This window comes from Xenopus laevis, chromosome 7L (genome assembly GCF_017654675.1).
Source record: "Xenopus laevis strain J_2021 chromosome 7L, Xenopus_laevis_v10.1, whole genome shotgun sequence".
Taxonomy (NCBI): domain Eukaryota; kingdom Metazoa; phylum Chordata; class Amphibia; order Anura; family Pipidae; genus Xenopus; species Xenopus laevis.
In genome coordinates this window covers 87,785,959-87,811,742 of record NC_054383.1, presented here as the reverse complement: position 1 = coordinate 87,811,742, position 25,784 = coordinate 87,785,959, and the positions used below count along the sequence as shown (strand labels likewise).

Here is a 25,784-nt window from a genome sequence, read left to right as displayed (position 1 = left end):
TTTTATGTCATAACTTTGTATTTGCTAGCCTAACTAGTTCATTGACACATAAGAAACAAGAGCTATGAATAAACTGTAAAATAAAGCTTATAAATAATGCCCAGTGATATCATCAGTTATAATTGGTGCTCACTTGTGTATTTTAGGAAATTCAGGTGACCACAAATATTTTGGCATAATATGCAGGGGCTACTTGAAAATGTATAAAAACTATACTGGCTATTTTATATACATAGTGAAAAATTGACTCCCTGTACAGGAGGATAATTAATTATTATAATACACAAGGTTCAGACTGAGACATGGGACAGAATTTACATCACAAGCACTGATTATAACTGATGACATTAGAAAAAACTATTTATAAAGGTAGAATTTACTTGTGTATGATAGATTGTTGACTTATATCTTACACAAATGTGTTAGAGATACCATAGTTATTACAATTGCAGATAATATAACAACCAAATACTGAATACAAATGACTGTTACATTGTTTCCCAAATTAAAAGAGAAGAATAGAAAGGAGAAAACAAATAGTGCTTTTAATTGCAATTACATTTCCATTTTGCAAATACAATTTACATTTTAACTTTGAAAATGTTTAATTGTATATTGGAAATGTGCTTACAATTATAAATTCTGAATATGCAAAAATGATTTTTAAATGCAATAATCAAAAATATTAGGAGATTGGGGTTTGCACCTATGGATGCTTATTTATTCAGTGATTAAAATCCTTATACAGGTATAGGATCCCTTATCCGGAAACCCGATATCCAGAAAGCTCCGAATTATGGAATGGCTGTCTCCCATAGACTCCCATATTTTATCCAAATAATCCAAATTTTTAAAAATGATTTCCTTTTTCTCTGTAATAATAAAACAGTAGCCTGTACTTTATCCCAACTAAGAAATAATTAATCCTTATTGGAAGCAAAACCAGCCTATTGGGTATAATTAATGTTTAAATTAATTTCTAGTAGTTCATTCTGGATAACAGGTCCCATACCTGTATTTGCAATAGTTATTATATTGTATTTTCGCACAAAGTTGCATGAAGGTTGCCCTACATCAGGCATGTCCAAAGTCAGGCCCACGGGCCAGTTGCGGCCCAATTTCAAATTTACACCGGCCCTCAGCCTCCATCAAGAAATTAATAATAATGTGGCCCGCCAGCACAGTGCAATCAGGAATCGCGCAGCCATAGCAGTAATATTTGGGCACATTAGTGAAATGATCTGCCACTTGGTCTATACTGCTGCCTGTGTGCTGAAGGTGTTAGCAATAGACACGTACTGGCACAGAGTGACGCGCTGCTCTCACATACTTCTTTAGGGCTGAAGGTGCAATAGACATACTGACGTGCCAGTACAGTAAACTAAAGAAGTATGTGGGAGCGATGCGTCACTACGTACCAGTATGTGTCTATTGCTAACACCTTCAGCACACAGGCAGCAGTTTAGACGATTATTTCACTAATCATGTGCCCAAATTTTACTGCTATGCAAATCCTTGTTTAAATGAGGCGTGGTAATTTCAAACAGACTCCACTTCTCCACTTCCGAAACGATGTGTACGCGTCTATCCCCAGGAGTGAGTGATCCTGATCGCAAGCAAGCTACCTCGGAATGGATGTCAGGCTGAATGCCCGGCCCCCACACATTTTCACCTCACTAAATCTGCCCTTTGTTGCAAAAAGTTTGGACACCCCTGCCCTACATGCTGCTGCCCGCAATGTAAAGTAGAAATATGATGAAAGCACCATGAGTTCCATTCATAGATAACCTCCCCTTACATTGCACCTTTTATCAACCTGGATATAATGGAACTATTTTAAGTACATTATTCTGCATTTATACTCCACCTCCACTGCATTTATAGATTTTTTAAACATAAAATGCCAAATAATTCATCTCACCAGTACTGGTTCTCTCCACTTCCTGTGATGAAGGTGAACTACATGCCCTTGGTGGCCTAAACATCTTTTGGTTTCTGATGCACAGTAAGCCAGTGATCTTCTCCAGGACCAGTCTCTCTATCCACTTGGGAACTTTCGGCTGTAGATGTTGCTTATTATTTATTCGGATTATGAAAATGCTCTCCCCCACGCTGATTACAAGTAGCGCCATACAGACAATAAAGTATATTCCTAGCACACAGAACAGAAAGTTAGATCTCTTACACTTTTTGTAGGATGTTTCAGTGATGGTGTGTGTTGGGAGCAAACCATTCACATAGCAGTGGAAAGTTTAAGATGAAAGCAAATTACATTTTCTTAACTTTAGTTAACAGGGATTGATGTTCTTTGGCATTGTAACTTTCTAACTAGAAAGTGCAACTCTTAGGGCATATTTATCAAGGGTCGAATTTTGAGTTTATGGGCGTTTATAAAAACGTAGATCAGCAAAGGTTACAGGTGCACACCTGGGGGCAGATTTATCAAGGGTCGAAGTGAATTAGAGGGAATTTTCAAAGTAAAAAAATTTGAAATTTCAAAGTAATTTTTGGATACTGCGACCATCGAATAGTATACTACGACTTAGAATTTACTTCAAATTCAATTCGAAGTAAAAATAGTTTGAATATTCGACTATTCGATAATCAAAGTCTGTCTCTTTAAAAAAATTTGGATGCCGAAGTGCTATTTTAGCCTATGGGGGACCATGCAAGCATTTTTCTAAGTTTTTGAAGTAAAAATCGTTCGATCATACGATAAAATCGTTCGATTCGAAGGATTTAATAGTTCGATCATTCGATTTTACTTCGAGCGCAGAATAGCCAAATTCGATGAAAAAAAGTTTGAAGTATTTTTAACTTCAAAAATCGACCCTTGATAAATCTGCCCTCTGGTCTCTCAATATCCCGTACGGTGCTTGGGGTATAGGAGGACCTATCAATTCAAACTAAATACTCCAGCACACGTTTTCAACGTAAGGGTTAACCCGTGTCTAATGTCAAGGAGTATTTCGTTTGATGCTTATAAAAACGCCCTTAAACACGAAATTCAAAGAAAAAAAAAATGACCAATCCAATTTATTAAAAAAAAAAATCGGATAGGAATATGATCGACCTGCAAACTCAAATCAAATTCGATTAGTTTTTTTTAAAAATAAAATTCTAAAAAACGACTTTATATCCAAATTTATTGTAGGAGGTCCCCCATAGGCTAAAACACCAATTTGGCAGGTTTTAGATGGTGGATAGTAATTTGAATTCTTGAAGGGCAGTACATTAATATTTTTTTATCGAATTTGGACTATTCCCTAGTCAAATTACACTAAAATAAAGTCAAAATACAATTTTAAAAATTCAAATTTTCAGTTTGACCCTTGATAAATCTGACCCTTAATCTAGAAAATGTTTCCAGTCCAAGATCTGCTCACTCTACTGGTGAAATAAATAACCACTGTATTTTTTTAATGGTGGTAGAAGAATTAAAATACAATTCACACAATGAACTAAAGAACTTCCTGCAAATATAACTAATAACAAAAAGCTTTGGTAATGATTTTTCTGTTCTTACCTATCAGCGGTGTTCCCGTGGATGTCACAGGTAAATTATCAGATACAATAATAAGAAAGACAGAGTAGCCCAAAAGCAGGGTGATCTTGAAAGAAATTCTTTCTCCGCTTTCTGGTGGTTGATAAAATCCAAGGATGTCTAGAACCATGAGAAATGCACTAGGCATAATCAGGTGCACAAAATAAAAAAGAGGTCTTCTTCTGATCACCACCTGCAGTAGAATGCATTCATTAAACAACAGTCTAGAGACAGCATTTTGCTTTGCAATAACAGCTTTTAAATGTGTGCAAATGTTTTATCAATGGAGGGTCCTTAGGATACACACTACCCCAGAGTGGTCTTTAGGTGTAGAGCAAAAGGCAACATAAACACATTTAGGATGTGCTTCTCCTTAATAAGAAAGATGTTCAATGCAATTTAAGTCTATAAAATGTGTTGTGATCAACTTTATGTGATTATAATTTGATGAGAAATGGCGACAGCATAAATTACAGGTGTAGGTACACCACTATTCTGACAAATGTTTCAGATTGAAAGCTGAATAAAGATCACCACCACTACTGAGTTACTTACATGCCATATGCTATACACTTAACACTGCCTTAAAACCAAAAAATGATAGGCTTTAACCCTCACCTTAGGAACTGTGGGCAGAGACATACAAATCACTCCTTAATATCCCTGTGGCCAACTATGTAACCAGAACTGCTGTTACTAGCACAGACATATATCCAGGTAGACAGCCTATTTTGATATTTTTAGATATCATCAATGTAAGATGCTGGATTATGACTTTTGAGGAGGTAGGACTTAAGTTGGCCATACATACAGAGATGAGCTGGTTTGTTGAGGTTGAGCGTTATAGGGCTGATCACAACGTTCTCAGTCCAATTTATGACCTTTGTGACCCCAGTAAATATGAAGTCACATTTACATGAATTCTCTCTCTCTCTCCTTAGAAAGGCTTATATGTTGCCTTAACATGGGAATTGTAACATAGTATCTATAGAGTGACAAAATGTCTGATGCAACCTTTTTTTATACTTGTTCAGATACATTGATACTTATGTATTTTCTCTGATTTGGAGATTTTGGGTTATTTTGAAAAGTGTTACAAACCAGGCTGTTGCTCTTTAACTGAGGCCAACCAACAGCATCAGCCTGTCTGTCTGTTAGATCTCACCCTATTAAGGTTATACATTCAACTGATGTATTTATTGCTGCAGCCAATACTGTGAATAAAGTATATATACTTATATGTGTAAATATAATACTGCTATGATGTGGCTGATATCACATATGTTATTTGCCTTGAATGTGAAGTTATGAGAGAAGGCTCAAGTACAATATTGTTCAGATGTTAGTATCTTTGAGAATGCATGTATGTGACACATGAATGGTAAATGACAGGTAATAATAAACTGTATGTTGAGAAATAACAATGTAATAAAAGTTGAGAAGCAGCAGCACACCAGTAACATTGGCTCTGTGTCTCCACTCATTTTGTTGCCACGGCCACACCGTGGGCCTTTAACACCTGCCTAATCAACTTCTGCCTGCTTTCAGCCAGATATCGATCAGGGAAGCCGTTGGAGGGCTCCATACACTGCCCAATAGTTCAATAGACTGTGATATAAATGTTGTGGTGCTCTATCCAGAAACCTTGCTGCATAAATGGGTTTCAATATTCCATATGAAAAATAAAAAATCATATGGCACACACTTCAGCAATTGTGCTACAAATTCAGTGGTTTTATTTGAGCTCGCCACACGACGTTTCGGAGGTACAACCTCCTTTCTCAAGTGCCCCATACACTGCCCAATAAACTGCTGACTTAATCTGTCTGCAGCTTACTATATATTGGCTTGTGTATGGCCATCTTTAGAGAACAACAGAGCAAAGAAACCATCATGATTAGGCTGAGGAGGGCTATAAGGAGCTACAGAGCCCTTCACAATGCAAGACACGTACTCCTAAAAAAGAAGATGGTTACAATGTGCATAATACCCACATAGCATTGCCCTAAAAAATTGTGTAACTCATTTTTAAATTATTGTGTTATATGCCATTCACCTTAGTATAATTTATTCATTTTAGTTAATATATTACGTTGGGCTGTGTGTAATCATTACATTGGTTTTCATTATTATTATGAATTCATTATTATTTATTTACTTGGTGGTTTATATAATGGTTTAATGATAACATTTCATAGACTGCAATATTTTAATTTGTCTTAAACTTACGGTCAAAACCTCCTCTGCATATCTTTCTCCATCTTCCTTCAAGGAATTATATTTTGGCAACACACCACGAAGGTCCCATTCTCCATTATTCATAAAGACCCTTCTGTCCTTCTTCACTTCCTCTGCAGATCTCTTTAGTGTTATATTCAAATCCTGAACTGCAAGCAAACAGTTACAGTTAAGTATCACAGTTGCACTATGCAGCATTTAAATGATAAAAATGGTAAAATGCTATTTTGTATCAATAGAATGTGTATATGCTAAAATTGTTTCTAAAATTCTGAGGTGGTAATGTACATAAGTCATAATATTAACACAATATGGTGGGCAAGCCTTAACCCTGCCTGCCAAGCACCTACACTACACATGCTGGCGGGCAAGGGCTCAATCTGCCAAGAATGTACCATGTACCTTCCTCTGCAAATGTGTGTACTTTTCTCAAAGGCCTTTGAGAAAGGCCTCGGAGAGGCTGAAACGTTAGTCTTTTGTTAAAACATTATCTAATTTTTAAGTCCTGAGAGTGCGGACCTTCTTTACTGAATAATTATTTAAAAATTTTGTGTGGCACATCATTAAATAACCCCCTCAACCAATCAGGGTAAATCCCAGATTAAAATGTCACACAAGGATGTCAGTGCAAAAGGACAAAAACAGGGATAATGAGACAATGGGGGTGGAGAGGATGGTGTTTGTCTCAGACTATACACCAGCGAGCCAGGGAATCGATACTGTGATTAAAAAACATTGGCCAATACTCCACATGGATGCCAATTTGCCCTTTACACATATACCAACACCTATATGTGCGTACCTTAGAGGTTGTTCGCTGAGGGACCTTCTAATGGTGACAGATATACGCACTGACAGGGTTGATACCTGGCTCAGATCTAACAAGACTGGCTGCTATAGATGTGTGGGCTGCAAGACATGTGGTTGTTTACTAACAGGTGAAACCTTCTCTCAACCACATAGTGGAAAATGTTACCAGATCCCATATAGGTTGACTTGCACCTCTGAGTTTGTTATATACTGCATAGTGTGCCCATGCGGCCTTTACTATGTTGGGAAATGTGTAACGTCATTTCATATGCGTATGAACAATCATCGCTCTGTTATACATGTGGCTTTGGCCACAGGCAAATCCGATACCCCCTTGGCTAGACACTTCTTACAATGCAAGCATCCCTTGCCTACTTTACGAGCAGTTCTAATCAATCATATCCCCCCCCCCCCACGGAGAGGTGGTGACAGATCTAAACTTTTACTACAGCGTGAAGCTAAATGGATGCGGACCCTTGACACAGTGGCCCCTAGAGGGCTCAAAGAGATGTATTCGCTAGTTACTTATGAGTTGGTACTCCAGTGAAGCTCCTACCCTAATTGATGTTAATTCTTAAATTTATTTTCCATTCATTGGACTCGAAAGGGTTGTTAGATGAATTGAGCTTTAGACAACATATGGGGTGGTTCTCGTGGTGTTCGCTCGAGTGATATAGATTTAAGTCCAAGCGAATTACAAGCCTTAAGAGAACTAAAATCTGATCATTCTATTGTCATACGCAAGGCGGATAAAGGTGGAAAAGTAGTGGTATTAGACACTAGTGAATATATTAGCGAAGCCTATAGGCAGCTACATGATGAAAATGCATATCAAAAATTAGCTTTTAATCCTCAAGGAACATATAGGGAGGTTTTACTGAAATTGGTGGAAATGGGCTATCAGAGAGGGGTGTTCAGTTATCAAGTGAAAAATTCTCACACCTGAAAATGCTAATATTCCCATTTTCCACCATTTTCCTAAAATACATAATAACAAGTTCCCCCCCCCCCCGAAGGTAGGCCCATTGTCTCTTGTGTAGGTTCCTTAAACGAAAATTTGTCAGAGCTAATAGACATGTTATTACAACCTCTCGTCATGCGTTTGGATTCTCATTTACGGGACACGAAGCATGTCTTACAAATACTTGAAATGCTAGACTGGGACGAAACAAGGTTCAGCTGGGCCACGGTTGATGTAGTGGGCTTGTATACATGCATCCCACATAAGAAAGGCCTGGAGGCTGTAGAATACCACCTAATAACTTATAGTAATTATGACGACACCGTGATAGATTTCATTTTGAGGACACTAGAATATCTATTAACACATAATTTCTTCAAATTTGATTCTGCTTTTTACCTCCAAAAATGCGGGACATTAATGGGAGCAAAATTTGCCCCAACATATGCCAACCTATACATGGGTTGGTGGGAAGAAACCCGCATTTTTGGAGGTACAATGCATGTTTTAAATAATATAAAACTCTATAAGAAATATGTGGATGATCTGCTTTTTATTTGGGGTGATACACAGATTGAGTTTAACAATTTTGTTGCAAAAATTGAATCAGAATGATTGTAACTTACGGTTCACGAGTGAATTTGGTCAGAACAAAATTGGTTTTTTAGATCTGGAATTAACCCATAAGAGCAAACATAGTCAGTACAGTGTTTCGTAAAGAAACTGCAGGAAATACTCTACTCAGAGCTGACTCATGTCATCCTAGACATGTGTTGAAAGCTATACCCTTTGGACAATTCCAACGACTTCGACGTAATTGTAGTAGAAGAGTTCATTAAGAAATCTGTTGACTTGAGAGACCGTCTCCTTCAGAGAAATTATCCTATCAATCTTTTGAAATTGTCCTTTTTGAAAGCGTTTAGGATAGATCGAATGACCCTTTTAAATGATCGTAAAAAAACAAAAAATAATGATAAAAAAGATGATAAACCCATGTTTATTACATCTTTTAGCAGGCAATATCACAAAATTAAAACAATAGTTAGAAAAAATCTACCCATTTTGTTTAATGATGAGAGCTTACATAATATTCTCAAAGACGGTTGCAAATTTGTCACACGACGAGCACCTACACTAGTTAACTTATTAGCACCTAGTGTCGTACCAGGTAAAATAAAGAGCAAAACCTGGTTACAAACTAAGGGTACCTATAAATGTGGTGCCAACAGGTGCATTACATGTGAGAGAATATTAGTATCCAAGGAGTTTAAGAGTAACAGTACAGGAAAATCATTCAAAATGAATCATTTCATAAACTGTAATACAAAATTTGTTACTTATTTACTAAGTTGCTCAAAATGTGGCATACAATATGTTGGTTGCACCTCAAGAAACTTAAAGAACAGAATGAGGGAGCACATAAATCATATAACCTCTCGAAGAAACTCCTCAGTAGTGTCGAGGCATTTTCTTGAGTGTAGCGATGGAGACATAAAATATTTGAACATTCAGGGTATAGAAAAAATTGAGCCCGTCTATAGGGGAGGTAATCTAATGGAGAAACTTCTCCACAGAGAAGATTTTTGGATTTTTACACTGGGGACTCGACAACCAGCAGGCTTAAATCTCAGATTTGATATAGCCTGTCATGTTTAATGTTCTTTGAGCATCTCTGTATGAGCCCAAATAATCGAATGTTTCAGTTTTTTATCTCTATTCGCTTAAGCCTCTAAACACATATACATTTCTTAAAAATATTTTTCAAGTTTATTCATCTTTCATCGATCATAGGATTTCAAATAGCTCCCATCTGTTTTAAGCTACACACTATTGTATACATAATGTTGGTAACAAAGATCGTTGTGATTATCGTTCCGACCTACATGTTTTTCCTTACTAATAATTAATTCTCTTTAGCTTTATCCTCGTTTTGGTTGTATTCCATCCCAGTAAAATTCATCAACCTTAGAAAATTATATATGGTTTTGGTTTCGTATGAAAATCTTTTTTGTGTCCAAGTTATAATTTTTACTTCAAATTACTAAATTTACACCTTATTTGTGAAGGTTCGCTGACACAATTTAATCCAAACCCTTATTTTCAAAAGCTGCTTTTTGCTAATAATTTTATAACATCAATTGATCGAATATGCTCTGAAAATCCATTGATTTATATATACTAATGGGTGAAAAAAGGTGGAAATTCAATGAAGCTTAACTAAGTGGTTTTCTATAGAGGTTACCATCTATATATATATATATAATTTTCTAAGGTTCTTTTTCTATGAACTTGTTTCAATAACATTTTTGCCAATTCAATAAAAAGTTTTTAATTGTATTTGTCTGAGAACGGCACAGTTTTAAATTGTACTGCAGCATTGAAATACTTAAAGCAGTAGTAGTAAGAGAATGTTAAACACCTTGTTTGATTTAATGAGTGATGTCATTTCCTAAATACTCCTTTTAGAAGTTAGAAGTTTCTGTGAATTTATGCCTATGACTACGTATCGTTTAGATACGAAACGTGTCAGGATGCAATGGTTTTAATGTATTTGAAATCAAGCTGAATTTTACCTACCACAAGAGGCTTCCGGAGTGCTCGCTGATTTTCTTCATACTTCTCGTGGTGTTCGCTCGAGTGAAATAGATGTGAGGGGGTTATTTAATGATGTGCCACACTTCCTGTTGTTATCCTGACGACGGCTCCATGTGAGCCGAAACGCGTTGATACACCGTGCACTAATAAATTCGTTTTTGATACATGCTTGATGGCAATTGCTGTGAGTGCTTTCATGGACTGATATATATATATATATACCTGGTGTTGTTTTTTTAAGTTGTGAGACATCAGACATGCAGTTTGGTAGATTGTTATTACAAACATGCAAAACATACCTGTGAAAAGCCAGCTGCTAAACGTGATATTGCATTTCTGTACATCAAAAGGAAAATAGAATATTCTCAGTTTGCAAGTTGTCACTGCTTGAATGGGTTTAGAATTTTCTATTGTACCTTCATAGTTGACATAAACATAAGGAGTTTCTGGGGATTTTCCTGTATCCACACTAAGTAAGAAAGTTATAGTTAGTCATGTAAATACATACAGTATTTCCTAAATATAGATGAATAGTAAGTATTTATTTAAATTTTAAAATGCAGTGAAGCAATAAAAATACAGTTAAAAGAAAAGTGTTGGTTATGAGCTTAAATTATTGGTTTCAGAATGGAAGAAAGTCCAACTCATCCATTGTTAATTAGAAAAATAAAATATTCACCATAATGTATCCAGACATATTGCCCTGTCACAAAAAAAGCAACCTGAAACGGCTCCAATTTATAGTTTGCACCAAGAGTTAGTAGAGTGTTAAAGTGCATCCCTGTATAGAGATTGTTGTTTTTAAAAAGCAGGTTCATGGGGACATTGGATACTAACAGGCTGGTACTGAATAAAGCAACAGAAAATGACAATTCATTCTATTAGTTTTTTTGTTTTGTTTTTTAAATTGTAGGTTTTATTTAATTTTTGATGGTTTTTGGTGGGATTCGATTTGAAGTTGTACCTGATCAGACTATATAAATAGAACCCCCTAGGGCTCAAGTGGAGCTTGCTCTGTAAATGATCAGTTGGTTTGCTTTCTAGAACTTATACTTCCCATCTGAATGTAGATCAGCTAATTCAGATTTAGAGGTCATAGTTTTGGCAAATTAAATTAAAAATGGTAATGAAAAATAGTGGAAAAGAAAGTAAAGTAGGGATTGTGTGAAGAACAACAGGAAGAAAGAAGGTTAAAAAATTTGTAATTTCTTTTTTTGTGGGTCCCACTACCCTAGTCCAACTCTTGCAGTGACATGTATTAGGCATATTGTTTGTGTTCTTTGGTGGAATTATCATGATCCAATTATACAATTCAATGGAAATTTGTCATTCTATAACATACTAAAAAGTTGAACCACCCCTCTAACTCTTCATGTGTAATAGTATCAGGAAAGTTCTCACTGTTATACTCACAGCTCTTGAATAAGTATATCTGGGACCCAGACTTTGTTAGTTGGAATGGCAATTCTCTGAATATCATCAAACATTTCTGGATTCCACTTCAAATGCTCATCAGTCCAGTACTATAAAGAATAACAGTTAATATGCAGACATGTTTGCAAATTGCAAAGAGAGAGATACTATTAGTAAATGTCTGTACTTTCTTGTTTTACACAGTTTTTTTTAAGTAATACATGCAGCAAAAGTTTTGCAGAGATCCTCATCCTTGAATTTCTTGAAAAAAATGGGTATTAGGTAACTATAAAGTCTTTCAGATCTTTATTTGTTTTTATCATGTATACAAATTATGAGACATTCCAAATAGTTTATTATGAGTAATACCTAGTGACTGAAGGAACAAAGAAACAATGACTTGCCTTAGGTCACCAGAACTTTATAGTAAATTCAGATTTTATACCTACCTGACTATACCATATGTAGGTTGTCATAAACTGATTCTTTTCATCCTAAGAAAAAATGGGAATAAAACAAAGGGAGTTTAGTTTCTATGCAAAGATGATAGATCACATCTTTACTTTGATGGGTAATAATTGCATGTGTTATCCAGTTATCCCATAGGTTATAATTCACATTTGTATATTATTGTATTAATCTTTATCAAATATATTCCACAATATTTTTATAAAAATGTTAAAACAAGTCATCATCCTGTAATAATAATTTTGTATTATTTGTGGTTTTTGAGTTATTTAGCTTTTTATTCAGCAGCTCTCTAGTTTGCAATTTCAGCAATCCATCTGCTAGACTCAAAATTACCCTGGTAACGATGTAATGATTGGAATAAGAGACTGTAATATGAATAAGAGAAGGCTTGAATAAAAAGATTGAGTATTAAAAAGTAGCAATAACATTTGTTTTTAAGATGGGCTCAGTGACCCCCATTTGAAAACAGAAGAATAAGGCAAATAATTCAAAAACTAAAAACACCTAAAAAACACCTAACAAAAAACTATAAAAACACCTACCTTTTGTAAACCAACCTTTTAAGGCCTTCTGAAGATATACAATAGGTCATTTATTCATAATTGACTAGATTACTGGGGATCAGTAGTAGCAGTAGCTGGGGAAACACATTTCTTGCAATAATCAGGCACCTGCCCAAAATGTACAGTGGGGATTCTATGGATTGTAGAGGTTAATATATCCTTGTTGCCATGAGGCTAGGTGAGAACCTTGTCTTAGGCAGCAGTGAGCAGCCAGCTACAAGGGGCGGCATAAAGCTGCCTCTGGTAACTAATAGCCGAATATCCAGTTTCTAAAATGGAAATTTGACTCCACTAGTGCAGAAAGCGCTATAGATCTCAATGCACTAGCGATGCGGCCTTCCTTTGACCCACTCTGACACAAAAGGTTGCAGCACTGAGCGGAAGAGGGGTGGAGACATCAGGGCTGCTGCCGCCTGAGGATCATCCCTGCTTGTAACTACAGAAAACTTGAGAAATTTGTTCCATAAACTTTACCGGATCATTTAGGAAAGTCATTTTTGAAATGTTGTAGCTCCTGGAGATCCAGGTGAGGGCCTTCTTAGGCAGCATAGTGGAGCAATAGTTATAGTTGCCTTGCAGCACTGGAATACTACGGATTCCTGCAAGTTTCTCCCCATTCTTTCGTGGCTTTTCGCAGGGGTACTCTGGTTTCTACCCACGCTCCAAAAATATGTAAGAAGATTAATTGGTTCCTGATAAAAAAATGCCCATAGTATGTATGAGTACTATATGATCCTTACATTGTAAGATCCACTGGGGCAGAGAATTATATAATTGATGTGTAATGTTTGTAAAGAACTGCAGAATATCCTGGGCTATATAAATAAAGAATAAGAACAACAAGTTATAGATATAGGACTCATACAGGGGTTTTCTCCATAAGCGTATTAACACCAGGGGAGAAAATAATGCACTATTGGCTTTAAAGAAACAGTAAAGCTCAGAAATAAGTTTTGGAAAAAAAAGCTTATGTACAATAATGTTTCTCCTAATATACATAGTTGGGCAAAAAAAGAGTAATGTTATGGTAGAATGAGTTGCCTTAAATAACTGGATTTTCTATCCCTTAACTGGTTCTCAGCTGGCGACTTGAAGGAGTTCTAAACAGGACATACAGATTGTGCTTTGACCACAGAAATTTCCACAAACGTTAGTTCGGTGCACTTCTAGACAGCATGCGGCAGGACGTTTGGCTCGCAGAACAGTTAACCACAGACTGCTGCCTGCTATAGTAAATCAAGTGCAGAAAATCAGATGTCAAATGTGAGCCCGAACTGTTCCTTTACAGAGTCAACCGTTATCATAGTGGTGTGGTAATAACATATATATATTCTATAATTTGAGAAACAAAAATGTTAAATACAAACACTTACCACATTTAGGATTGCATATACACTAACATCTATGTACACAGTTGTGATATTTCTCCAGTTCTTTACTGGCCTTAAACCCTTCTGGTATCCATTGAACAAGTGCTTGTATAGTTGCATGGAGGCTGATGTTGAATAATTACTGCTCCCTTTCTTTTGAGCTACAAAAAAAAATCCATAAATACATATCAGGGGGAGATCTGACACAATGTCTGCCATTATCATACACGATGCTCTGTGGGCCTCTAATGCAATACTGTATGTACCTGTACATGGAAAGAGGGTAACATGTATGCTTTGCGTTGTAGTATATAATCTCCCTAATGTCAGATGAGGGCCCACCTTTAATGGGGAGGGGGTTTGTACTATTTTTGGTCCCTGTAAATAACCAACAGTATTGGAGTTGGATTACTGGTGATGATCTCTGGCTGTGAACTAGTTACTTTATCAGAAATGACTGTGAATTGTAAAGTCATATGCAAAACACAAAACTCACCAGAGGAGCTCACGATGAGGCACAGGATTAACATACCCCAAAAAGGTAACATGTTCCCTTTTTCTCTTCTGAGATACAGAGTAGTGCAGCAGCTATGGCTATAGAGGGTCACCTCTCTCAGATGTCCAACCTCCTCTTCCAGACTTTTCTTGAAGTTCCACTTTTGCCTTGACACCCTTTGGGTCTGCCTTTGTCGTATTTTGGTTTTCTTATGCTTGTGTTGGTGATTAATTTTGGTTTTCTTTTTCCATATAGGCTTCCTTTTTAAAGCCAATCTCTCACCCTTTTCAAGACTTATCATACAATAAGATGCGTTTGCTTTTATAAACTGTGTGATGCCACCTAGAATATGAATAACCCCACCTCTCATGAATTAGCTCTGTAATGTTCACTTAATGATAATTATTTTACTGGAATCACTTTGGATATTTCACCATCAATTGTAGAAGTATTTGAAAGCTTTATACTGCATTAGGAATTTACTTAATTTCTTTACTGCAGGCTGCAGTATTTCATCATTTAACCCTGTCCTATCACCTATAACCATTGTTCTACTTTGTAAAACTTTTTACATCACCTAGATTAGCAAAATGACCCATCTCACATCAGTCAGTTAACATGGGTTTTACAATTACTGGTTTGACTGTACAGTAGATTTGCTTGTTGGCCATCTGCATACAAAGAGGACAAATTCATATGAGGACAAATAAACTTCCAACTACCAAAGTAAAAATCTGCTTATTTATAGATTTTTCACATGTCATGACTAGCAGCTGGTATATGGTCTAGTACTGCCCCTATGACACCATAATTCTGTCCTTCTGCCTTAAACCTGCTAATCATACACTTGCCCATTATTAGCCCATATATGTATGTATGTATCTATGTATGTATGTATAACTTTATTTGTAAAGTGCTGTTAAGGAGCCACAGTGTACAATGCATAAAAGTACAACACAGTATATTAAAGTCCACACAGGGAGGACAAGTCACACAATAAATGCCATAAATACACACAGTACACAGAGCTTATATAAGGACATAGAGCTTAAGTGCTATGTGGTAAGAGATAAAGTTGGAAGGAGGTCCCTGCCCCATACAGCTTACAGTCTAAGTGGGTGGGTGGTAAACATACGGGCACAAATTGGAGGGGAAAAGTGCACAAGATAAAGGCATTGTCCATTGGGTGCCAGGACTAGACTAATGTTCTAGTGCTCCAAAAAGTGGACTCTTGAGAGATCACGCCTTATCGATGAGTTCAGGGATGGAATTCCAGAGGTAAGGAGCAGCGAGATAGAAGGGTTTAAGATGAGAGGTAGCAGTGGATGTGGATGGTGTGAAAGATGGTGGCTCTAAGAGGAGCAGAGGAGGGGGCCAGTAAAGTACAGTGAGACAAGTGAAGAAATATAGTGAGAAGCAGAGGACTGAAGGGCTTTGAATGTTAGCAGAATGATTTTATATGATATCCTTTGCTGGACTGGCAGCCATGTTAATGATTTTAGTTGGGGTTGAACAAGTTCCCTCTTAGGAGAGAGCAGGAGGATCCTAGTAGCAGAGTTTAAGATTAATTGGAGGGGAGAGAGATGGGGGTTAGGAAGACTGCTTAGTAGGAGATTGCAGTCTAAACGGAATAGGATACAGGCATGGATTATTCTTGGCTATATTACGGAGGAAGAAACGACAGGTTTTGGCAGTAGTATTAATATGATAAGAGAAAGACTGGTCAAAGTTGACCCCCAGGCAGCATGCTGAATTAACAGGATTAATGGTCATGCCATCAATAGTAATGGTGAAAGGAAGAGAAGGGCTCGGTTTTGTTGGGAAGACATATCAGTTTGAGGTGGTATTGGTTCATGCAGGAGGAGATAGCTAGTAGGCAGTTTGTTATCTGGATCTGAACATTAGTGGAAAAATTCAAAGGAGGCTGGCACAAGCCTGGACCCACAAAGTAGCAGAGCTGGAGTCAGATAGTAAAAGTCATATGACTAAGTGTCCCTGATAGATACAAAATGCATCAGGCCTTGGTTCTTAATTGATGGAAAATAAAATGTAAGCTTTTTTAACCTTTTACTATCTGACTCTGGTGTACTACTTTGTGGGTTCAGGCTTGTGCCAGCCTCCTTTGAATTTCTCTGGTATTTGCTCCTCTTGCTGAAGGTCTGGGGCGTGTGCACCTGGGCCCACCATGTATAGCGGTAAGCTCAGTTAATGCATCTAAAAACAGCATATACTGGTTATATATTTGTAAAGTCTGAATATTAGTGGTTAGTGAAGGGGTGTCTGAATACTGTATATATGTATGTCATTGGCGTGCAGGTGATATTTAAGCCAAATGAAGATATAAGGCCTCCTAAAGAGAGCATGTACAAAGAACAGCAGAGGACCAAGTACAGAACCCTGAGGCACCTCCACTCTAAGCTAAACCAGGGGAGAGGATTGGTTAGCAAAAGAAACAGAGAAGGAGCGTCAGAAAGGTATGAAGAGAGCCAGGCTGTAGCTCGATCCCAGATACCAATTGAATGGAAAATTTGCATTAAACAGAATGGTTAACAGTATCAAAGGCAGAAGTCCAGGAGAATGAGAATAACGTCCTTTGGCTTTAGCAATCTGGAGATCATTTGCAACTCTAAAGGGGGCCATAGATGTTACAATTATGGTATTTCCTGCAAAAGATCTTTCCAGGAAAGATTGTTTGTTTCAATACACACGTGTATAGCTGAATCATCAGATATACAAGTAGAAACAATAGAATTCTACTTGTATCTGATGATTCAGCACTAACAATAGCGGATGTTCGGGTGCTTTCAAAGACGCCCAATTAACGAGCCGACCGATATCCAAGTCTTCTGCCGATATTGGTCAGCTCGTCTTCCACCAAACACACAACAAATATCATACGAAAAATAGTTTCCTACAATATTATCGGTGTGTCTTTGGCCACCTTTAACCCTTTCACTGTCAGCCATTTTGTCTAGATGCGAACATCTACTGCCAAGCAGTTTTTAGATATTTTGCACTCTTTCACTTTAAGGACCTTTCCTGGGGTGGTCTTTTAGTTTACCCAGGAAAACAAAATATTGTTTTTTTCAGGACAACCTGAACTTTCAAAATATGCAAGAATTTTGGTGTAATTCTACTTCTGTAAAAAAATATAGGCTTCTAAGTGTCTAATAAAATGAAAAAAAAATCATGTTTCACAAAGAACAATCACATATATCAGAATGATATACTTCTGATTTCAAGGCCAAACATTCCGCTAACAGTAGGTTTACCCTAGAAAACTACCAATTATTAGAAAGAACAGGTTCTGGTGAATCAAAAATGGGTAAATATATCTTTGTACTCCAAACTACCAAGTTGCAATTGTTTCCTAAAGTTATAATGTTTTATAGAAATTAGTGATTTTTTTTAAAAATGATCTCAAAGCTTCCACTCTACAGCATCATATCTCCCACACATCATTAGGTATCAATGTAACCCCAAATATGAAAGCCTGGGGTCCACTGAACAGTTTGATGCCCAATATGTATAGGTTTACCTAAGCATGTGGTATATAGGGGCCCTAAAATGTAGACACCTCATTTGAGCTATCAGTTCTGTAATCCAAGATACTGCAAAATCAACAAATTTACATCGTTTGGGGGGGGGGGCAAAGTTAGAAAAAAAAGTATGTTCACCCCAGAAAACCATATATTTTCAGAAAGTACCCAAATGCCCCGAATCCAAATTGGGTATGCATATCTTTCTACTCCAAAGCACTAAGTCGCAAACCCTTCCTAAATTTGGCAATTTTGGTGCCATTTTCTAAAATCACCTCCAACCTGCAACATTGTATTTCCAACATAATATTATGTATCAATATAAATCACCCCAAATATGAAAGCCTGGGGTCCCCTGAACAGGTTGATGCCCAAAATGTATAGGTGTACCCAAGCACGTGGCATATAGGGGCCCCAAAATGAAGACACCCAATATGGTCTGCCATTTCAGGTACTACAAAATCAACACATTTACATCGTTTTGTGGGGCGGCAAAGGTATAAAAAAGTATGTTCACCCCAGAAAACCATATATTTTCGGAAAGTACACATTCCCCCGAATCCAAATTGGGTCTTTATACTCCAAAGCACCAAGCTGCTAAACGTTCCTAAATTTGGCGATTTTGGTGACATTTCCAAAAATCACCTCAAAGCTTCCACCCTGCTGCATTGTATGTCCCACATACTATTGAGTATCAAGATAAATCACCACAAATATGAAAGCCTGGGGTCCTCTGAACAGTTTGATGCCCAGTATGTATAGGTGTACCCAAGCACGTGGCATATAGGGGCCCCAAAAGGAAGACCCCCATTTGGTCTGTCATTTCAGGTATTGCAAAATCAACACATTTACATTGTTTTGAGGGGGGTAAATGTAGAAAAAAGTAAGTTCACCCCAGAAAACTATATTTTCGGAAAGTACACATTCCCGCGAATCCAAATTGGGTATGCATGTCTTTGTACGCCAAAGTACCAAGTCGCAAGCCTTTTTTCTAAATTTGGCGATTAAAGCAACGATTTTTACATTTCTGAAAATCGCCTAAAATATTGCAATTGGCCGCATTTATCTCACCCAACTTCGTACATACAATTGTAAAACACCATAAATACTGATGCCAAGGGTCTACTGAACAGTTTTATGCCCAATATGCATTGATATCCCAAGGCAGCTGGCATGTGCGGACCCCAAATGTAAACAGAGACCCTTTACTTAATATTATGTTCCTCAAGACCCTCCTAACAGCAAAGACCCCCCAGAACCATATGTTTTTGGAAAGTACACATTCTGACGAAACCAACCAAGATAAAGACGTCTTTCTACACCAAACTACCAAACTGCAAAGCTTTTGTAAACATAGAGATTTTTACAACATTTCTGAAAATCGCCTAAAAATTTAGCAGTTTGCCACATTTATTGAACACAATGTTTTACGTACAAAGAAAAATCACTTTAAATATGGACGTCAGAGGTCTACTGAATAGTTTGATGCCCAATATGCATAGATTTACCAAAGTATGTGGTGTGTACGGGCCCCAAATGAAAAACGTGCATATGAATTTTCACGCTAGCCAACTAAGCTGCTGAAAAGAGAACCCCAACTGTGCGTTATGTGCCGTAAGACCCCCAAACTGTAAAAAGACCCCAGAAAACCATATCTTTTTGGAAAGCATATATTCTGATGGATCAATCTAAGTAAATTATATCTTTCTATACCAAAGCACCAAACAGCAAAACTACAGTATACTAAAGATACATAAGGAACAATAATGCAGGGATAAAATTGCAATAAAACCACAAAAATTGTGCAAATCAATGAAATAACAAAATAACTGCACTGACAGTGTAATTAGTGGCCGAAATCGATTATCCAATAGTCACGCTGCTGAAATAAACAGTTTTTAGGGGTAAAAAAAACACAAATTGGTGAAATGAAAAAGTAAAAAAAATAATGTGTATACATGTGTGTACACTTCCAAGAATTGTGTGACAGTGTATAAGTGTGTAAAAGTGTGCATATAAGTGCATATAAGTGTAAAATGCAAAAAAACTTTTTTTTTTCTGCTAAAATATGTGTGTATGAGTGTATAAATGTAGGTAAGTGTATGTAAGTGTGTTAAATAAAGGCCACTTACCGTTTCTGGGTGATCTGAGAGCTGGAGAAGTTCTTAGAGAAGCTATCTGCAGAGTCACAGCAAGCAGGAAGTGTGTGGGCGTCGCTGGAATACGAGGTAAGGAGGAGGAAGCAGTGCAGCAAGGCAGACACGTGATTTGCTGTGTCTGCCTCTTTTAGGTCGGCCCTGCGACAACCCTGTTGCAGGACCGACATGACAGCCCCCCAGCCTCGTTGCCCAGGGGGCTGTCAATGCTGCTAAACCTCTGCAAGGCGGCTAAAGCCGCTGATACAGTGTACAGCATGTTAAACTGCAAGCAGGTACAAGGTACGTGCTTGGCAGTTAAAGCCCTTGCCTGCCAGAACGTACGGTGTACGTGCTTGGCAGGCAAAGGGTTAAGGCAGTCTCAGTAGAGTGTGCTGGTTGAAAGCCAGACTGCATAGGGTCCAGCAGATTATGGGTGCAGAGAAGGTTAGCAATACTAGAAAAGAAAAGATTTTGAGTTTATAGGCTAGGGACAAGAGAGAGACAGGGCAGTAGTTAGAAAAACAGGATGGGTCCAGAATAGCCTTTTTTAGAATGGGCTTGGCACATGCCTAATGGATAAGGAGGGCAAAGTACCAGAAGTTGGCGAGGAATTGAATATATGAGTAAGCACAAGAACACACTGGGGCTGATTTATAAACATTGGGCTAATTTGCCCCGTGGCAGTTACCCATAGCAAGCAATCAGTGACTGGCTTTTTACAGACTGCTGCCAGTTGAACAATGAAAGCAAACATTTGATTGGTTGCCATAGGGTACTGCCCAGGTGCAAATTTGCCCAGTGTTTATAAATGACCCCCACTGTTTTGGTAGTGGTGATGGCATGGCCATGGGAAGTGCCTTCCAGCCTAAACCTGCACCCTACTGCCATTGTACATACATTATAAATCAGTAGCTGAGGCCTGTGATTAACTGATTTAAGGCTATAACTTAAAAGCTGTTATTACCATTACATGTCTGGAAATATTTAGCACAAAAAAGTATTACTAATAGGTAGAGAGTGGAAGGATTTTAGGTGGGTTATAGGCTAACTAAGGTATGTGGGTAGAATCTATGGACATGTTAAATACAAAAAAGGTTTAAATGATGTAGGGGCTAGTGATTGGTAGATTATAAGGTGTGTATAAGACTTTTTTAATAAGACTATGTGGCTGGACGTGTTCATAAAAAAAATATGCTTTATGTCACTCCCTAGGGCCTATGTGCAGGTGCAGTGAGCTTCCCACGGGTGAAGTGCTTTTCATGAACTGCTATCTCTTTTAGAGAGTTTTTCTGTCCAAAAACAATGGACGGTTAAGTGTGCTTTTAGTGTATCAATACAATGTTGTGGAATTTAATGTGTTTTTGAAACAATATCTTGTTCTCACAAATTAATGTTGATAAGTGCTTTTGCCAGTCAACAAGTTGTCATAGTAACTAACATCCAATAACAATATCCTGTTAAACACTTTTAAGGACATTGCCTGCATGGAATACATATCTGTTGTGAACCTATAGCTTCATATGTTTACATTTTTAAATAATACAAATACACAGAACCCTAGGCCAGTGGGACACCAGGAAAAAAAGACAGTGGGCCCGGCCCTTGTGGACCCAGCCTGCTCCTTGCTGCAAACTGTGGTGTAACGTTCACAGCGGGAAACCGCTACAACAGGAGTTAAATTCACACTTGGTAGTGCGTGTGTTGGAAGCCCAGGGAAAAAGCCACAAATACTTGAAGCAGGCATGTTGAAATATACAGGATTTAATGAAACTGAAGCAAAACAGGAACAGGTCAAAAAATAAAGTCTTTACCAGGCAGGCAATGAAAAGCTGGAACAAAAACACAGGAACAAGATTCAGGACTTGGAACTTGGAATATCCAGGAACAGATTCAGGAACAAAACCAAACAGATTCAAGGTTTAGGTCAGGAACAGACAGAATACATTCAATGACTCAGCCCTGAGCAAGGCTTGGTTTATAAAGAACAATTTATTATAGAACACAAAACACATGAGGGTAACAAGAAGGGAGGAGACCAGGGAAGAGGCAAACTAGAAAAGTAACAAGATACAGATTACTATAACAGGATCAGGAACAGCCCCAAGAGCCTCCAGTGGCTCACTTGGTAAGTGCACCAACTATGCACTTAAAGTCCAGCAACCCCAGTCCCAAGTGTTCAAATCGCAGATGGTCCTTACAGGTGGTGGCTGGTTGTGGGTTTGTGTAGTGATGGAGTTAGCTACTGGGGTTGGGTCCTTTGAGGTGGCACCCCAGTCCAACACTGCAAATACAGTCAATATATAAACACTAATTACACATAATTTCACAGTTTTCCCAATATGATAGTGAAAATATATGATCAATTTATGATAATTTTTTTCAAAGTTACCCTCTGGAGAATCTCGAGTCTAGGATCCTTTCCACTTCATATTCTTGTTGGCCATCCACGGAGAAAGCTGAAGGGGGAGACTGACCAGAAGAGAAGCGATTGGAAATTGCTGGTTTCACCAGGGAGACATGAAACACGTTGGGAATTCGCATTTCAGGGGGAAGCTGAAGTCTAACAGACACAGGATTGATAATCTCCACGATGGAGAATGGACCAATAAATTTTGGACCCAACTTGGGTGAAGGCACTTTTAAGTGAATGTTCCTAGTGGATAACCAAACCTTGTCACCAACCTTGTATGGAAGAGAGGACCTGCGTCTCCGATCAGCAAATGTCTTGTGCACAAGAACGCTCTTTTCCAAACTTGATTTGGTTGCAGCCCAAATAGCAGACATATGGGCTGCATGATTGTCTGCAGCAGGGACGTCAGATAAAACAAAGTCATAAATGGAGACCTTCCAGTGGAGGTGTGGCATGCATTATTATGAGCGAATGCCGCCCACAGGAGAAGATCGGACCAGTCATCCTGACAGAGGGAAACATGATTCCTCAAGAATTGTTCCAAAGCTTGATTTACACTCTCAGCTGCCCCATTGGTTTGGGGATAAAAGGCAGAGGAAAACTGAAGAGTAATACCCAAGTCTTTACATAAGGAACGCCAAAACTCAGCTGCAAATTGAGATCCCCTGTCAGAGGCTATCTCAGCTAGGAAGCCATACAACCGGAAAATAAACTGGATGAAGAGCTGGGATAGTTCCACCGCTGAGGAAAGTTTTTGCAATGGTATGAAATGCGCCATCTTGCTGAAACAATCAATAATTACCCAGATCACAGTGTTCCCTCTTGAGGATGGAAGCTCTACAATGAAGTCCATTGCTAAATGAGTCCATGGATGAGAGGGGATGGGTAAAGGTTGTAATAACCCGCCAGGGCGAGTATGGCTAGCCTTGGAAGTGGCACAAATAGTACAGGCAGCAACAAAGTCTTTGACATCTTTACGGATATTCCGCCACCAGACTAGGCGTCGTAACAGCTCAAGAGTCTTTTCAGGTCCAGGATGTTCGGCTTGCATGGAACAATGAGTCTGTTGTAGGATGGACAGACGAAGCTCAGGGGGTACAAACGCCATTCCAATTGGGGTATCCGTAGGAGCGGAAGACTGACCAGCCAAGATTTGTACAGCAAATTGAGGGAACAGAGATGCAATAATTTTGGCAGGAGGAATAATTGGTTCTTGCCTTTCAGGAAAACGATTCCCCCGAGTGAAACTTCGGCTTTCCGATTCTTGGAGCCAGGGCGATAGGTCAAAACGAAGTTAAAGCGAGAAAAGAAGAGGGTCCACCTTGCCTGTCGGGGATTCAACCTCTTGAGAGTTTGTATGAACTCTAAGTTTTTATGGTCAGTATAGATAGTGACCGGAATAGAAGATCTTTCAAGAAGGTGACATCACTCCTTGAGAGTAAGCTTGACTACCAAGAGTTCACGATTCCCAACATCGTAATTCTGCTCTGCAAGAGAGAATTTTTTGGAGAAGTAAGCACAAGGATGTCATTTCCCATCAGCAGGATACAGCAAGTATACATTTATGTTATGTTGGCAACTTCAAGATCAAAATTTCCAATTTTTAAATTGGAATTTCGGTGCAAGAAATAACAGCAGAGGAAAGAAAAAATACTGTAGAGAGTCACATTTCATCTTACCACATTTAGGATTGCATATATATGTACACAAATGTGGTATTTTTCCAGTTCTACATTGGCCTTAAGCCCTTCTGGTACCCTTTGAACAAATGATCAAATACCTTCAATTAGGTTGATTTTGAGGAATTACTGCTGCCGTTCTCTTGAGCTACATAAAAAAACACACACATCAGGGAAAGATTTGACACAATGTCTGCCATTATCTTATATGATGCTCTGACAACCACTAATACAATGTGTATATGGAAAGTGAGTACCATGCATGGCCACAGCAAAAATCTGCACAAGCTTTAAATGATTTATACGTTATAGTATATAATCTCCCTCACATCAGATTTCTTTTCTAATTCTGTCCCTCTTTACCTGACTATAACAATTATAACAATATTCCTGTAAGTCATTTTGAACATGCCTACATCACCACCCCCATCAGCCTTTGTTATATTTGTATAGATGTGGTCATGGCAATTGTTCCTTATACAGATATATTGTAGTGCCATTAGGGATGTCGCGGACTGTTCGCCGGCGAACTTGTTCGCGCGAACATCGACCGTTCGCGTCCGCCGAATGTTCGCGAACGTAACGCAACGTTCGCCAATTTGGGTTCGCCTTAGCTGGCGCTATTTTTGCCATTTCTCCCCGAGACCAGCAGATACATGGCAGCCAATCAAGAAGCTCTCCCTCCTGGACCACCCCCACACCCCCTGGACCACTCCCCTTCCATATATAAACTGAAGCCCTGCAGCGTTTTTTCATTCTGCCTGTGTGTGCTTGGAAGAGCTAGTGTAGGGAGAGAGCTGTAACTTTGCTGGCTAGTAATCTACTTGATCCTGCTCTGTATTGTAGGGACAGAACTCTGCAGGGATTTGAGGGACATTTTAGGTTAGGTAGCTTTGCTGGCTAGTAATCTACCTTCTACTGCAGTGCTCTGTATGTAGCTGCTGTGGGCAGCTGTCTGTCCTGCTGCTGATCTCTCATCTGCATCTGTTCTTCAAACCACTGCCACCTAGCTGTGTGAGCTTTTTCACATTCTGTCTAAATATCAATAATAATACCGTCTCCAGAAACACCACCTGAGTGACGTTTTCCAAGCAGCAATAATATATTCCGTATCCACTGCTGTAGTGTATACGTTGACCTTGCAGGCATTATTTGCCCAGTGTGTTCTTCAAACCACTGCCACCTAGCTGTGTGAGCTTTTTCACATTCTGTCTAAATATCAATAATAATACCGTCTCCAGAAACACCACCTGAGTGACGTAGTGTGATTTCTGCCCTTTACAGCACAAAACGCAGCGCTGTGTCAACAATGGATTTTTTAGAAACATATTTGCCCTTGATCCCCCTCTGGCATGCCACTGTCCAGGTCGTTGCACCCTTTAAACAACTTTAAAATCATTTTTCTGGCCAGAAATGTCTTTTCTAGCTTTTAAAATTCGCCTTCCCATTGAAGTCTATGGGGTTCGCAACGTTCGCGAACCGTTCGCATTTTTGTCCGGACGTTCGCGAACATGTTCGCGAACATTTTTTCCGACGTTCGCTACATCCCTAAGTGCC

At 38.4% G+C, this 25,784-nt stretch overlaps 1 protein-coding gene across 1 annotated transcript; it reads right to left on the bottom strand.

Annotated features, from left to right (window-relative positions):
• Positions 1–1,595: 1,595 nt before the first annotated feature.
• LOC108695840 (5-hydroxytryptamine receptor 3A-like) lies at positions 1,596–14,085 on the bottom strand. The gene is made up of 7 exons (XM_041569044.1): positions 13,969–14,085; positions 12,011–12,055; positions 11,562–11,671; positions 10,448–10,617; positions 5,774–5,931; positions 3,527–3,737; positions 1,596–2,152 (listed from the first exon to the last, which is right to left on the bottom strand). The coding sequence occupies exons 1-7, from the start codon at positions 14,083–14,085 to the stop codon at positions 1,890–1,892; spliced, it is 1,074 nt and encodes a 357-aa protein (XP_041424978.1). The 3' UTR covers positions 1,596–1,889.
• Positions 14,086–25,784: the final 11,699 nt, after the last annotated feature.